General features: G+C 39.0%; 2 protein-coding genes across 9 annotated transcripts in view; both read right to left on the minus strand.

Annotated features, from left to right (window-relative positions):
• Positions 1-1,412: 1,412 nt before the first annotated feature.
• mettl22 (methyltransferase 22, Kin17 lysine) lies at positions 1,413-10,073 on the minus strand. Of its 3 annotated transcripts, none has more exons than XM_058048644.1 (12): positions 9,787-10,070; positions 9,106-9,265; positions 7,557-7,734; positions 7,187-7,329; positions 5,618-5,658; positions 5,127-5,271; positions 4,960-5,031; positions 4,208-4,261; positions 4,016-4,096; positions 3,500-3,602; positions 3,024-3,192; positions 1,413-2,280 (listed from the first exon to the last, which is right to left on the minus strand). In XM_058048644.1, exons 2-12 carry the CDS (start codon positions 9,209-9,211, stop codon positions 2,227-2,229), a joined length of 1,146 nt encoding a protein of 381 aa, XP_057904627.1. In that variant the 5' UTR covers positions 9,212-9,265; positions 9,787-10,070; the 3' UTR covers positions 1,413-2,226. The 3 variants fall into 3 exon arrangements, with proteins under 3 accessions (XP_057904627.1, XP_057904626.1, XP_057904625.1); XM_058048643.1 differs by lacking the exon at positions 1,413-2,280 and adding an exon at positions 2,710-2,921 and having other exon boundaries at positions 9,816-10,073; XM_058048642.1 differs by lacking the exon at positions 1,413-2,280 and adding an exon at positions 2,712-2,921 and having other exon boundaries at positions 9,787-10,073.
• A 560-nt stretch (positions 10,074-10,633) lies between these two features.
• The window catches only part of septin12 (septin 12), a 69,556-nt gene continuing 64,369 nt past the window's right edge, over positions 10,634-15,820 (minus strand). For all 6 annotated transcript variants that reach the window (XM_058048307.1, XM_058048305.1, XM_058048306.1 and 3 more), the window contains one exon: positions 10,634-13,900. In XM_058048307.1, coding sequence (XP_057904290.1) covers positions 13,735-13,900 — 166 coding nt within the window. In that variant the 3' untranslated portion in view covers positions 10,634-13,734. The remainder of the gene's footprint in view (positions 13,901-15,820) is intronic.

The raw sequence follows: 15,820 nt of genomic DNA on the forward strand, positions 1-15,820 counted from the left end.
CGGGCAACAAACAGAAATGATCCACAATCAACAACACACAAAACAAACAAACAAAAAAAGAGGATTTCTTTCTTTACTGAGGGCCGCATTCAGAAACACTCAAGGGTGCAAGAGGTCATTTTGTACTTTAATAATGCAAAAACCAATCCAGTGTAGGTCGATATATGATAAACTATAGGAAGATAAAAGGCTTTTTGTGTGACTGGTAACAAAGCAAATTAGTGTCATATCTAAACATAACACAGGATCATTTCATTTTGTGCTTGATTGTCAGCTTTATCAAATATTATAGGCCAACTATTATTATCAAAGACTCCTTTAAATAGCCCATTTTATTTGACTCAGACTGTGGTTTATCTAGACTGGGGGTGTGTACGCTGCGATCCACGGGCCACATCAGGCCCACCAGGCATTTCCAAACTTTTCTAGCCAGCAACACGATTTGCAGTGCTATTATGGCATGCTAGAGTCACCAAAATAGACAGATAGATAGAAGTCAGATTGTTGCAGCTAGATTACCCAGCATGTCTGGTGGCCATTTGGAAATTTGTTTAACAATGTCTGATTAAGAGCTGATTTATTAAAACAACACAACCCTTTTCAAATTACAAGCCATGTGATTCACGTCTGAACAATAGTTTTTGTGCTGAATATGTAAACGTGTATAACTGCCTTGTATTCTAATTAAATAATTCATTCAAACCAATGCACATAAAAACACCCAAGATATTCCTGCTTGCTGTATATTAAACCAAGTAATGCCACATAAATTATTTAAAACCAGCACTATATGGGCCTGCAAGCAAATCACAGCAGCCCACCTTATTCCTCATTTACTTCCTTAATATTGTATCGTATTATGCCACAACAAAAGCAGGACAAAGTGCAAATAACCACCATTGGAGAGGTCTTGATCTTGGCTAGTGTGCAACACTGTGTTTAACCGTAGTGAAGTCATCGATGAAAAAAGCCTATTTAGGAACACCGGCATTTTCCGTTGTTTGTATTGGCTGCCATCTTGTGGTTTTTACTAACGTTACAGAATGCCTTCTGCCATAATGCGTTCAGCCTTTCGTCCGCTAGCTTGATGCTAATATCGCATGGAAAGTAGTGGTATAGATACCGCTATATTTGGTATTGAACTGAAACAAAGTAAATACAGGGTCAATATTGCCAATACGATACCTTTTAAAAAATTATGGTGATATCTGAATTAATCTAATTCTGATTTTTTATGACCTTTTTTGTGATTTGCCTCATTAAATTGAAAATGTTTGGATGTGAATGGCCTAGCATCGCTACTTAGCGCTGTTAATAATACTTAATGGTATCATGCTAGGCTTTAGGTAAATCACAATCCCCAACTTATCTTAGTATTTCATAATAAATTGTAAATAAAAACTGTTGCCTACCTCAGCTGTTCTTAAAGACAACTGCTGATGTTGTCATGTTGCCATGTTGTCTATATGTGCCCTGTGATTGGCTGGCGACCGGTCCCGCCCCTCGCCCAAAGACAGCTGGGATAGGCTCCAGCACCCCCGCGACCCTCATGAGGAAAAGCGGTATAGAAAATGAATGAATGAATGATAATTGGCTCCTTTATATGCTTCACATTTGTTATTAGGCTACCCAAAAATGAAGACTGCCTTAAAATTGTTGTAAACATAAGTAAACACAAATGCCCTACTTCAGCCCTATTTCGAACTGTTATACCTCAAACATGAAATTTCATACATAATCTGTATAAAAATCTCAGTGTACAATGAATATACTGTAATCGGTAATCGGACTTGCGGTGAGATCTGATTCGCAAACTAAGATGAGAGGCATCAACCATGTCAACAAGTGTCTACTTATACAACAAGTAGGGATGCTTCGATCAGGGTTTTATACTGCTAATTCAGATACAGATTAATTTATCTTAATGAACAACCTGTATTAACATAAAAAAAAAACCTGCAAGAGTTCAGTGCATCACCATCCATGAACCTCACCACACGTCACCATGTTTTGATTTTAAAAATCCGCGAATTGGTGGGGTCGCAAATGCAGAATCGTGAATACGATATGCGGGGGTGCACTGTAATTTTAAATTAGTCAATTTTTTTCCCAGTTGAATTGTGGTTAAGGTAATTGCTCAGTGGTACATGCCAATAACCGGCAAAAAACCCTGAAAGAGAGAGATTAAAGAACGTTTTTGGGAGAGGGTAGTGTTGCAGGTGCAGGTCAAGACTTGGCTTGGTCAGCTGGGACTCTGTTAGCAGTCACCTTCCACAGCTCCTGGAATAGCAGCAGATCAATAGTCGGGATTGAACAAGACATTATGTTAAAGACATTCTGCACAACAGAAGGTGTGTATGTGTTAAGTAATCTTTACAGGAGGTCAGGAGCTCAGTTTTTGAACGCTTGTACGACACAATGTAAATGTTTTTTTGTGTTGGAACTTATTCCTAAATTAACCTCGGCTTAGACATGTAGCTAATGTTGGTGAGTGTGTGTGCCCTTTCTGAGCATTTTACCATGTCTAATTTCTCTTCCATAGTATGCCTTATGCTGAGACATTTGACTGCCACGGTCATCATTAAAGATAAAGATTGTATTCTACAATGTGTGAAATGTATGGTACTATGAAGTGGACCGTGATAATCAAACAGTGTAATGGTACCATTATTGAGACTTCCACCTCCCAATAAGCCCATCTCTCCTTCCCTTGTAACAACCCTTTCCAGTGTGTAAGACAACCAAAGGGATAAAAGTAGAGATGTTATTTTTATTTTTTATGACCGTTTCATTACATATTTGGATTTCATCTTATTATTTCTGTAAACAATACTTGGACTGAGGACTTCCTTCAATTCTGGAGTTGATTTGGATGTACAGTATGCTTGGCATGATTTTGAGGCAAAATGAAAAATGATGATCTGGTGGGCAAAATGTAGTGTTATTAAACTATCCTAAATATAAGTAAGCAACACATCCTGGTTAAGTTAACTTCAAATTTTAAAGAGGAGAGTGTCTCTTACCAGTTGCTCTATGCGTTCATACCGAAGAAACTGGGGGAAAGTACAAGGAAGCTGTTGGACAGTATAGCTGCACTGTCCGTCCACCAGGCCCTCAAGTTGGGATAGACAGTGTCTGAAATGGTTGTAGGCCTCACAGGAAACATCCATTTCTCGGATGGTGAAGTTCAACCTTTATAAAACCAGATTGTAATTGATATCACTTACTTATATTCAAATAACTGTTATAGTCATCTTGTAGATTGGACACAGAATAATACTGTATGTTTGAAATACTCCGAAATTCAGACTGGATGGAATGGGGGGTAATTATTGTGACATACAAAATTTGAATAACAAGTACTACAACTCTATTTTTTAATATGATGCTGATTACAAGTGACTATTTCACCATAAGCAAGTGGCAAAAAAGTATGTGAACAGATAAAACAAGGATGTGAAAGTACTCTATGAAAATGAAAGGGTTGGTTTTCTCCTACCTTTTCTCAAGAGAGATGAAAATGGTACAGGGGTGCATGAAGTTATTGCACAGTCTATAGATGGTACGAAACAGGGCATCTGTCAGATCGTCATCGTAGCAAACTGACAACAGAAAACAATGAATCAGTACATTCTTTTTTGCAACTGTATTCAAAAGCTCTAAAGGAGATTGAAAAAATGTACACAATATATAGTGGACATCCATTGACACACTACTTGGACTGGCAGACTTATGTCTGGATAAGCGAAACCAAGCTACTAAATTTTGCCAAAGGTATATCTGAAATTGGCCAATTATAAAGGATTTTTGAACCCACAACATGACAGCATAGGTGTGACTAAGATAGTAGGCCACGGCAAAATGTGCAGGTTTATCACACACCAAAAAATGCCACAGGTGTCACAAAATGGCCTCTGCATCCTTTCATTTTTCAGTATGTGGCCCTCAGTGGCCACAGTTAACCAGATAATTACATTTTATTTGTGACATCACAAAAAAAATCCCCTCAACCTACCATCAGCAGCAATGATGAAGCAAGCATTGTCATGTATGTCTGCAACTTCCTCTTCTGTCCAGCTAAATTCCACATCAGAATCTAAATTGAGAGGAATGAAAGGGCAGAAGAACAGAGATTACAATTAACTAAGCAATATATAACGTAATTTATTGAGTCTTAGATCCCTGCAAGTGAAAAAGCCATCCTTACCTGTACAAAGGTCAGACTTGAGCCAATCCAACTGTCTCACTCTCACTTCACCACCTTGTGGTCGGAAAAAATAGCAGGGAGTGAAAAAAGGACTGTATATTCATACTTTTCTGTGGCTTTCTAAAACAATTATATACCAGCATATACAGTAAAGTAAAACATTTAAACACATCTAAATAAATTCTGGAATTTCTGAAGACATAAAGAAACTTTTTGAGTTATCAAATTGTAACCGCCAATTAACCTAGCATGTTTTTGGAATGGGGGAGGAAACCGGAGTACCCGGAGAATACCCACGCATTCACGGGGAGAACATGCAAACTCCACACAGAGATGGCCGAGGGTGGAATCGAACTCGGTCTCCTAGCTGTGTGGCCTGCGTGCTAACCACTCATCCAACTACAAAACAGTGATTATTTATGAACTAAAACCAAGGTAGAGTGAAAGAGCGATGTTTGAACTACAGTGGAGAGAGTGATGACTGTACTATATATGAAAAATTATACTATTATACTATTAAGTAAGTAAGTATATACAACTAAAGAGATTGTTGATTTGAGTTTGTAAAGGAAATCCTCTGAAACGCTAGTGCTAACTTTGTCTACCATTTTGTGCTTTTGTCTCTCATTTTTAGACATGCTGAATGAAAACATTTGCAAATCACTTAAAGACACCAAAAGTGACTGCGGTGTTTAAAGGTTTAAACTACCCCAATGTAATATAATTGGCTTTGTTTATAGCCAATTTCTCACCTGCACGATGGATCATGTGTTCATTTAAGGTTATATTTTTCTTACACATGCTTAAAAGGTCCTCTCCAACATCTGCAACACATTATTATGGCATTCGATCACAAACTTCAATAGCTTTGTTTTTATTACATCAATTGAAAATGATATACTGCTTGATGACCTCATACCTGTACAGTAGACACGTTTGGCAATGGTGGCCATGACGATACTGGTTAAACCAGTACCAGCTCCTAGTTCTACAACAGTCGCCCCTTTGAACATGAGTGGCTCAGAGAGGAGGAAGTCAGCCAAGAGGACTGCCCCTCTCCAAACCTGAAGAAGGGAGACAGTAAAAGATACTTCAATACATGTGGATTACGTGTGAAATTGCAGAGAGATGAAATAATCTAATTACATTATTGTAATACTTTTATATTGTGTTAAATACGGCTGGATTCAGAAGTTGCACTTTGTTTTTTTGCAAAGTGGGAGGCGTTTATTAAATTTTGCAAGGCAATTGAAGGTTTTAAGTTAAAACCTTCAATCCAAAACGTGGGTTGAAACACTTGTCCCACATTTTGGGCTCATCTCTTTCTTTCCTCTTCATCTATTTTTAATATACAGTTCATATCAAACATAAAAATACTTCTAATCACAGAGGACACAAAGAGTGACTGACCTGTTTACCGACATCCTCCAGGGGCGTTGCCATCGTATGCTCTGTAAAATAAATAAACAAATTACATAAATTACTACATTATTCAATTACTATTTAAACACTGGTAGACCAGGTATGTCCAGATTTTTGCCATTGAGGGCTGTATACAGAAAAGGATGTGGGTGGCCACTTCCATATACTTTTATATATTTAAAATAAAATTAAAATGTTTTTAAAAAGCTGCGTGATGCATATACAGTAGCCCCCGGCCCGCACTTTGGACAAACCTGCTGTAGCTGTACTTCTTTTCTTCTTCCTCTTTGGGCTTTTCCCTTCAGGGGTCGCCACAGCAAACCAATCTCCTCCATCCAACCCTGCCTTCTGCATCTGTCTCTTTCACATCAACTACCCTCATGTCCTCCTTCCCTACATCCATAAACCTCCTCTTTGGTCTTCCTCTACGCCTCCTACCTTGGCAGCATCCTTCTACCAATATATTGACTATCTCTCCTCTGGACATGTCCCAACCATCTCAGTCTGGCCTCTCTGACTTTAGCTCCAAGGCCTCTAACATGTAATGTCCCTCTGATGTACTTGTTCCTGATCCTATCCATCCTGGTCACTCCCAACAAGAACCTCAGCATCCTCATCTCTGCTACCTCCAGTTCTGCTTCCTGTCTTTTCCTCAGTGGCACTGTCTCTAGACCAAACAACATGGCTGGTCTCACCACAGTTTTGTATACCTTTCCTTTCATTTTAGCTGAAACTCTTCTATCACACATCACGCTTGACACTTTTCTCCACCCGTTTGATCCTGCCTGCACATGCTTCTTCACCTCCTTTTCACAATTTCCATTGTTCTGAACTGTTGACCCAAAGTACTTAAAATTCTGCACCTTCTGTAGCTCTTCTCTCTGTAACCTCACTCTTCCACTTGGGTCCCTCTCATTCACACACATATACTCCGTTTTGCTGCAGCTAATCTTCGTTCTCCTCTCCAGTGCAAGCCTCCACTCTTCTAGCATCTTCTCTACATGTTCCCTACTCTCACTACAAATCACAATGTCATCTACAGACATCATAGTCCATGGAGATTCTTGTCCAACCTCATGTGTCAGCCTGTCCATCACCATAGCAAACAAGAAGGGACTCAGAGTATCAAGTTTATCAGGTGCTATTCTTTTATCATCAGGAAATGAAACACAACTGCGCATGGGAAATAGACATTAATTATGATCGATAAATTAATCAGTTGTGTCACTGTGATTATTCTCATTAAAACTGTTAATCATTTGATAGTTTTATTTTTCTATTTGTTAATAGTGCAATCCATCGCAGGAGAAGTGACCAAAAGTACACCTGGACTACGTGTGCACTCTTGTAGGTCACTTTCCATTGTGTTAGCTTCTTTATTCTTGACCTCTCACCACAATATTAATTATGAAGGTATCAACTTCATTTTCTATCCACAATCTTCCCTCATTGCTGTACTTATACATTGAATACCTTTCACTTCTTCTTTCAGGTGTTACAAAGCTCATTAATATTTTGACCTTTGACCAACGACAACAAAAACAGTTTGGTACTTACCGATTCGTATAATGCCATCAAAACAGTCATCTGCCTCATCCTCTGCATCTACTTCTTGAAGTTGAGTGGATATGTTGGATTGTTTGAGAATAACCGGGCAGATAATGTCTCGGTTGTCATCTCCTGTAGTATCCGTCCTAGGTCTGAGGAGATGCAAAAAAGTTTTTAATGCATCTCTGGAGGACATGACTCCTGTATAAAGTTCAAGAATGGGATATATGTGTTACAGTATTTACTAGACTATATACTTCCTGATAAAATACAGTCATCAAGTGATAAATGTTGCCTTTTGCCCTGCTTCTGGATGAAAACGTGCACACACATCTTGAAAAAAATAGCCAACATTATAAAATCTGGAGCGCTCCCTTACCGACGTGAGATGTCAAAATCTCCATCCTCGTCCAATCCAGATTCAACAGTGCTTTCACCAACTTCTCCATCATTTTCTTCCGGGACTTGTGTCACAGTGTCACTGGTTTCCTTTGTTAGAAAATCCTTTTGGTCATGCTTTTCACTATCAGACAAAATCTCAAACCTGGAGGTAAAAACTGGAGAAACAAAAAAATATATCCAGTATAAATATTAAATGTGACATGTCAACATGACAATGTGGGTGGATCACAAATAGCTTCTAAGTAATTCATTGCACAAAATTTTGGAATATATTTAAAAAGTCTAATATAGTGACATTCCCAATATAGTGGATATAACAGGAAGTCACGTCGGGGTTTTACAGTTACTACACCTTGTCACCAGTGTAGAATACTACATCACATAGTATAAATGGCTTATATATATATATATATATATATATATATATATATATATATATATATATATATATATATATATATAGCATCCTCATCTCTGCTACCTCCAGTTCTGCTTCCTGTCTTTTCCTCAGTGGCACTGTCTCTAGACCAAACAACATGGCTGGTCTCACCACAGTTTTGTATACCTTTCCTTTCATTTTAGCTGAAACTCTTCTATCACACATCACGCTTGACACTTTTCTCCACCCGTTTGATCCTGCCTATATATATATATATATATATATATATATATATATATATATAAGCCATTTATACTATGTGATGTAGTATTCTACACTGGTGACAAGGTGTAGTAACTGTAAAACCCCGACGTGACTTCCTGCATTTTTAAAATTAATAACAGGCCATAGTCGACCATCAAACAGCAATCATTTATTAATAAATTCATTTTGAAAAACCACAAAGTTAGGACGTAATGTTTAAACTGAAATAATTTTTTGCATGTGTGACCTGTGTTTGATTTTTTTCATGTGAACCGTCCAATTCCAATATTTTCAAATGCAACTCGGGCAGGCCTCGTTTACCACGCCTTTTCAAACCGAGCGTTTTGAGCCATCCCAAACGTCTTTCAGGGCTCACTTCCAAATGCACAAACCTCATTATCTGAAACTTTGGCATCATTTTACACAACAATACAAAATTTTAATTACACGTATAGGCCAGAAAAGTCGAAAAAGAGTCAAGCCATGGTTCTCCAAAGCCACAATTCTTGTATGATTCATATTTAAACTTTAGCCCTGGTTTTCATACACTGTCTCGGTTATTGTACAATCTTTCCTGTTTTACTTGTCCGTAAATTGCCTACGTTTGTGTAATGATGTTGCTGGTGTAACTCTGGGCTTATGCTGTTGGAACTATAAATACCTTCAGTCCACTAAATATATTCGAAATGTTACAGTGTCCAATTTCAGTGTAAAATTCCAAGGTACTTGGAAGGTACATACAAGTGTGTACTTACAAAAGGTCCAAATCCCATGTAAGCGACAAAGTCAATCCTTAGGAATTGAATTAGTGCTGTTCATAGTATCCCACAGCCCAAAAGTAATGCTAACACTAAGTTAGATACATACTGTATATAACACCTACCAGGCTGGCCAACACTGTTGAGGCGGGTCATGAGGTGACGTGCGTTTGGCAGGAGAATGTGAACATCTGACAGCACAGTATTATAATCGAAGGTGATCTGGTCCATGGCTGATCAATCATGGTCTTGGAACAGTAGAATCTCCAATAAATGTGCTTACATCTGAGGAGGTAGTGAGATAATACAGTCAACACAGTCAAGTGCAATACAACTAAATTTGTACTATTACTATAATAGTACAACTAACTAATTAATAGTAACAATTTACAGATCCGACACACGATCCCAATGACTTTATTAACATTTTATTTTTGTGTCTGAATTCGCTTGCACCTGTCGACTACCGTACGTAAAAGGACGCACTTCGGCACTCAAAATGCAAAGTGTAAATTGAGACTCGGAACAAGGTTAACCGGTGGTTCAAGCATTCCAATCATCACAGTAACGCAGTAATATCATAACTTATCAACATCCATATTCAACAAATGCCCAAAAAAGTATTGTGCTTTCCCCGCTTCGAACTAACTCATGAGTGTTGATAATGTGTCTCTATGATATTGACGTGCTATATGCACTATTAACATGACACGTTACACTATAAGTATAATAAGTTGTACAAAATGCTAGTTAAAAGCGTGTCTGAAGACTGTAGCGTAAGATTTTAAAACATCCACGATGCTGACCCCAGAGAAGAACGATACAGCCGACACACCTCCTTCTGTGCTCCAAATGGTATTATGTGGTGTTCTGTCCTAACGGTTCCGGGCTAAACAAGTTCATATTTAAGTTCCGGTCTCCTCCTCTGGAATTTTCTGGCGGTTTGTATCATTTTTATTGCATGGCCGCTTCCAAAAGATATGTGTGATAATGTATTATTTAATAATGAGGTATTATTTTAAGATTATACAATTTTACTATTTAATATTGTAGCTATGGAAATGACACAACTGTGATCAATAACACTACTGTCCGCCGTTAACCACGCCACTAAGGCACCAACAACGGCAACAACAACAGCAGTGCTTCCTCTTCGGTTCCCTCAGCACAACACGCCCCCACCCCTGGTGCATTCATGGCCACCCGGAACGGCCAGACACTTTAGAGCACAAGATGTCAAACGGAACACATCGGGGTCACCACAATATGTTTATATTTTATTTTATATATAGGTTTTCATTCTTTGGTTTGATCGTTTTATTGTATTCATTAAGTGCTAAAAGTTCTAAAAAATATATAATTAAAGGAAACAAACGAAAAAACAGCCCATCATCATGGCTCTTTGAAAAGTACGTCTCGTTAGGACCCGGGTACCTTCTCGGAGCCATAAATCCTGTTGGAGGTTCGCTTGATGACCGATTTATGCATTACTGCCACCAAGTGCTTTGAAACTGCAAGCGTCTCTGTTAATTAGAAAAGATGGACGTGAAGCGAAATTCTTTAGGTCATTGAATTCTGCCTTCTGGTCGACTGTTATTAAGGGCCATGATATGAAAAACATTGTCACGTTATAACAAAGACTTTACACCTGACTTGAGAAAGTGACAAATATTTATTAGTAAATCAACAGTGTTATATCAATACTATGAAAGCAAAGACAATCACATGGGAACTGTTAGTACAGCTGAGTATAAACACAAGATGAAGCAGGGCAGTGCTGAAGCACGTCTCATAAAAGGGAATGAGCACTGTTTGAAAAATTCCGAGGCAACATAAATAGATGGGCAGGATGAATGTTTTCAAAGCCTATTTTTCATAAAGAATCCAATTACCAAGTATCTGCATAGGGCAGGGGGTTTCTTTCCAGCAGGTGATTTTAATGATCAACACCACCTTCAATTAAATCACCTGCTGGAGTCTGGTAATGTATTTCAACTTTCATTTATCCTCGGAAAAGTCAGATCTCAACAAGTCTCAGCATTTTGACATTCACAATCATTTGTAACTATTTCCACTACTAATACAATGTTTCATCCAATCAAAACTCGTTCTGTCAATATTCTGCAGTGATGCAATGAGGACACTCATTTTTTATCAAGCGTGATGGCAAAACGAAGGCACAAAGGGGCAATATTGATACGGTGCCTCACATTTCTGCAGGTATTTTAGTATATTGTCTCATGGGGACCATACTGAAGAAACAACACGTAGTAAGTGTACAGCTTGAATAGAGAGTGAGAGCAAAAACACCAAATTTAAAACACCTACTCCCCATTCACACCTGAGACCTTATAATGCTAACAAGTCACAAAAAAATAACAAATTGGGCCACAGTTGTACACTGACTACATTGCAAGTGTCATTTCTTCAGTGTGAGGAGGTGCACTGTACCTCACAGGTACACGGGCAAACAATTAAGTTCCAAAGTAGGTATACCCTTCCTAAAGTAAGTAGAAATGACTTTGGAGTAACTGCACAACAGAAACAGAGGCAGTAGTAGTACAGACATTACTAAGGTAAATAACATGTCAGTTGTAATTGAATAAAATCCAAATAAATTAAACAGGCCACATTGCATTGTAACTGATTGTGGTGGGTTGATAACATTTGAAAATTACAACACAACGGAAAGCTGTATACGTATGTATGATGACAGAGGACCTTCTAAGATTTATCAGATCATCATGTGCAATGGTACAGGATGTCTATTTTGTCTTCATTCTGGTAAAATCCAAAGACAAATTCATAAGTTTTACCCTGCTAATACCAAGACACCAGTATTTTGGTCACTAAAGCACAACCTACAAAAGTTAACCCACGAAAGAACAAGTTGATTCATGTAGCTGCTGCAATGCAACGCAGAAATAATTCAAAACCAGAGCTCTGAACACTGTGCCAGAATGTGTCATAGTAGTACTTTAGTGAAATAGTGCAGGCAAATATCATGTTGGTCTTGGTCTATATAGGGTGTGTGACACACACTGATTGACTACATGCTGGGAAGGCACAGAAACCAACAATGCATTGACGACCAACACTAACATCCAATTGGTCATGCAACAGGAAATTTTAATAAGAGGGGTAATCTCAGGTGACAAAGCAAATTAGTGTAAGATTTCATAATACAACGAATCAATACAGCCCCTTGAATTACAACATGACGATACGGTAGAATATGAGCTAATAAAATAATGATGTCATCACTCCATATTTTATACACTTGGAAGGTCATTTGTGCAGTTTTCCCCCATTTCAAACCTCATTCAGACCAACATTTATGGCTTAATATGAAAAAAATGCTGCCTGGCCAACTGCATGAATTGAAACAGGATGGGGTTTATTGTTGTCTAAGTGAGCGTTTATATTAACTCCAAGAAAAAGGATCTCTGATAACCGCAGAGAACTTCAAGCCATTATGCTCATCAAGACCCTTCACCCATCGCCTCCAGCAAATGTATACAATTTTTGGAAGACTCCGGTTTCCTCCCACATTCCAAAAACATGCTAGGTTAATTGGCGACTCCAAATTGTCCATAGGTATGAATGTGAGTGTGAATGGTTGTTTGTCTACATGTGCCCTGTGATTGACTGGTGACCAGTCCAGGGTGTACCCCGCCTCTCGCCCGAAGACAGCTGGGATAGGCTCCAGCATGCCCGCGACCCTCATGAGGATAAGCGGTAGAAAATGAATGAATGACATTATAATGAACTTACAAGGCTGGCCGTATCAATTGTACAGGGTGTAGCACTTGGCAGAGGATTCACATTTATTACTTTTGTAGGTGTTTAAAGTGGGTTTGGGTGTGGTTCTATCCACCGGCTCCATTGTCTCATCTTCTCGCATTTGGCATTTCACATACCACACACATGGTCAATGATAAAGGAGCTTGGATACGACTAATACTGAGACGCTCTCTTCATCCTGACCACCCTAATGATGTCTGTTTATGCAACCATAATACAAGAAAATAGAAACAATCTCAGGGCGTTGACTAGATCAAAACTGGTCTGTTCAAGTTGCCTGAGAAGGCGTTTTGCCTCTTGTGCTTCATCAGTTCATGCTCAAAGACTAGATAGGACAGCTCTAGTCTGACAGAATTACAATCAACTCTAGTCAGCTGTTAATCAGCTCTAGTCCGAGAGCTGGCCTATCTAGTCTTTCAGCATGATGTTCAGACTAGAATAGCATTGTCAGATTCGCTGTCCTACCTAGTCTGAATGACTAGATAGGACAGCTTTAGTCTGACAGAGAGATACTTAGATGAACTGATGAAAGTGCAAACATCAGAATGAATGATTCCGACACCACAGCCAGTTTATGTTCAGTTTATGTTGATACAAGTCAGACAGAGCGATCCTAGGGCTATCCTATCTAGTCTTGTACATGAACCCATGAAGCACAAGAGGTGAAACGCCTTCTTACACAACTTGAACAGTCCAGTCGCAATGGATGAAATGCCCTGAAGATACAATGACCTGGATAAATGATAATATTCACAGGCACAATCTCACATTCAAAAGTACTTAAGTCTCCCAAAATAACCTTTCATTAAAAATAATCCAATAGCTGGGCACCACGACACTCAAAAAGATCCCCACCCCAATTTATGTGGGGAACATAATGCTCTCTTTTCCCATCTCTCCTTTTGAGTAGATGACGGCATCATTCCATGAGCATGAAGCTGACGAAGGCATCAGAGGTGGCTGTCTGATTCTGATTTATCAGCAGTTCCATTTTCGAGTGGCCACTGGGAAAGTCCCTGTTCAATGAAGTTGATGTTGCACTCGTTGAGTCGTCGTACACGGTACGTTTCGTAGTGGATGTTGTGTGTCACGTCTTTCAAGTCCTGCAAGTGAGACCTTGACAAAAAGTGCAAAAAACAAAGATGGTCTGAGTTACTGATCTTTTATTTGATTTTTCATTAATTTACCATAATTTCCAGTGTATTTCCAGGAGGTTTTTCTCAATATAACAGTCTGACTCACGGTGTCATCTTACAAATAAAGCTAAACTCATCCCACTGCAACTTAACATTCAAAAGGTAGCTAGGAAAAATACTGATAAAGTACTGATACAAGTTTAAAATGAAATAAAAATTTTAAACATAATGCATTTCGTCCAAGCAAAGCCTTTCATTGGAGGACAAGTGGTATAGAAAATTGAGTTTATGGATGGAAGGGTGCCGAGGCGCTGCAATGCTGCCTCTGTCTACCAGAAGGAGCCAGAGGAGCCCAGAGAGAGGCTGACATCATTGCAGTGCTCATCCATGCTTTGCTTGGACAAAATGCATTATGGGAAAACATTAAAATAGTTTTATATACTATATACATATTTCCTAGCTACCTTTTGAGTAGCTTCATTTCTATTAAACTATTAAAAACTCAACACATGTGTCTACGTTATCTCCTGAACCCAAGAGTTCACCCAAGAGCACCAATCTGATGTCAATAAGACTGTATGCCCATAAATGACCAAAACTCCAAAGTCTCCTAACGGTACACCGGTGGTTCTCAATTATTTTGTCATGCCGCCCCCAAGGGACAGAATTTTTTCACACCCCCAGATTTGAAATACTATTGAAAACTGGAGGTGCCTGCACAGACATTGTTCAAACATGAATAAAGACAGACCTGTCATGCTTGAAGATATTTTATGAATAATAGTCAACCCTGCCTCTCACGCCCCCCCTGACATCTCACTACATCCCCCAGGGGGGCCTGTGCCACTATTGCAAAGCACTGCAGTATACTATTTTATGAGTAAATAATCAGAGGTGCACACCAACGAGAGTTTTGTATCAGCAGATTACCTCCCTCACCTTCTACGTAAGTTGAGAGCAGACAGGATCTTATGGAAGGGATAATCCACAGCAGACTGTGAGGTGCAAAGGTGTGCCTAACTAATTAACACTAGCTCTGACACTTGCAACAGATCGTAACTCTTTAGGTGCCAGAGTTTTGACATCACTATTTCAAAAGCTTGTACTGTAGTTTGAAAATAGTTAGAGATGAAGACATACTGTAAATTAGAAAAATCACCAGTAAAAATGGAAATTAATGAAAAACATTTGGCAGCCAGGTTCTCATTGTGTAAGCATTCCTATCAACTAATTCGAAAATGAAACCAGCGAAATGCAACAAAACCATACAAGCGTATTCAAGAGTCAAATTACAGTTTAAGAGTATGGCATGTTCATACATGTTGGCAGGTATAGCGAAATAGCGAAAGTCCTCACTGGCTCTCACCCCCTGCACACCTCACCCCGCCCCACCCCACTATTTGAGTGTCAAAAATAAATATTTATTTACCATTTGTGGGTGGTCATGGAACATAACGAAAAGTGATGATAGTGTGATTTTTATATCCTTTTGTGGTCTCTTGTATTTGTCATGATCTGCACTTGTTTTGGTCTGCTGCCCCCTGCTGCCTCTGTTCTGTCCTGCAGCGGGCTCCTGCCTTGCGCTCCTGGTCTGCACACCTGTTGCCCATCAGCCATGAGGCCTTCATATGTATATATTTTGCTGCCTACTGTCTGTAAGTAGCTGAGCCACTTTGTAAATCCTTTTTTGCTACCTTGTACTCTTTTGTTTGTACTTCTCGCTTCCCAGTGACCTTCTGTCACTGAGTCTTTTGTTGTACTTTGTTTTCCTCCTGTGAGTGACCTTCGTTTATTACTAAATACTTTTGTTACTACATTTGCCTTGTTCTCTGCTCTGGGGTCCTCAACACCTGGCACGAGTGCCACCAATCGCGGCGGTATTTGTCCCCACAAATACACA

The sequence above is a fragment of the Doryrhamphus excisus genome, chromosome 15 (genome assembly GCF_030265055.1).
Source record: "Doryrhamphus excisus isolate RoL2022-K1 chromosome 15, RoL_Dexc_1.0, whole genome shotgun sequence".
Lineage (NCBI taxonomy): Eukaryota > Metazoa > Chordata > Actinopteri > Syngnathiformes > Syngnathidae > Doryrhamphus > Doryrhamphus excisus.

Excerpts from the sequence above, each read along its gene's own strand:
- mettl22 (XM_058048643.1), bottom strand. The coding sequence starts at position 9,211 with ATGGACCAGATCACCTTCGATTATAATACTGTGCTGTCAGATGTTCAC. Across the intron at positions 5,659-7,186 it reads TGATGGCATTATACGAATCG|AGCATACGATGGCAACGCCC; the intron begins GTAAGTACCAAA and ends TTTATTTTACAG. Across the intron at positions 2,922-3,023 it reads ATGAACGCATAGAGCAACTG|ATCATCATTTTTCATTTTGC; the intron begins GTAAGAGACACT and ends TTTGCCCACCAG.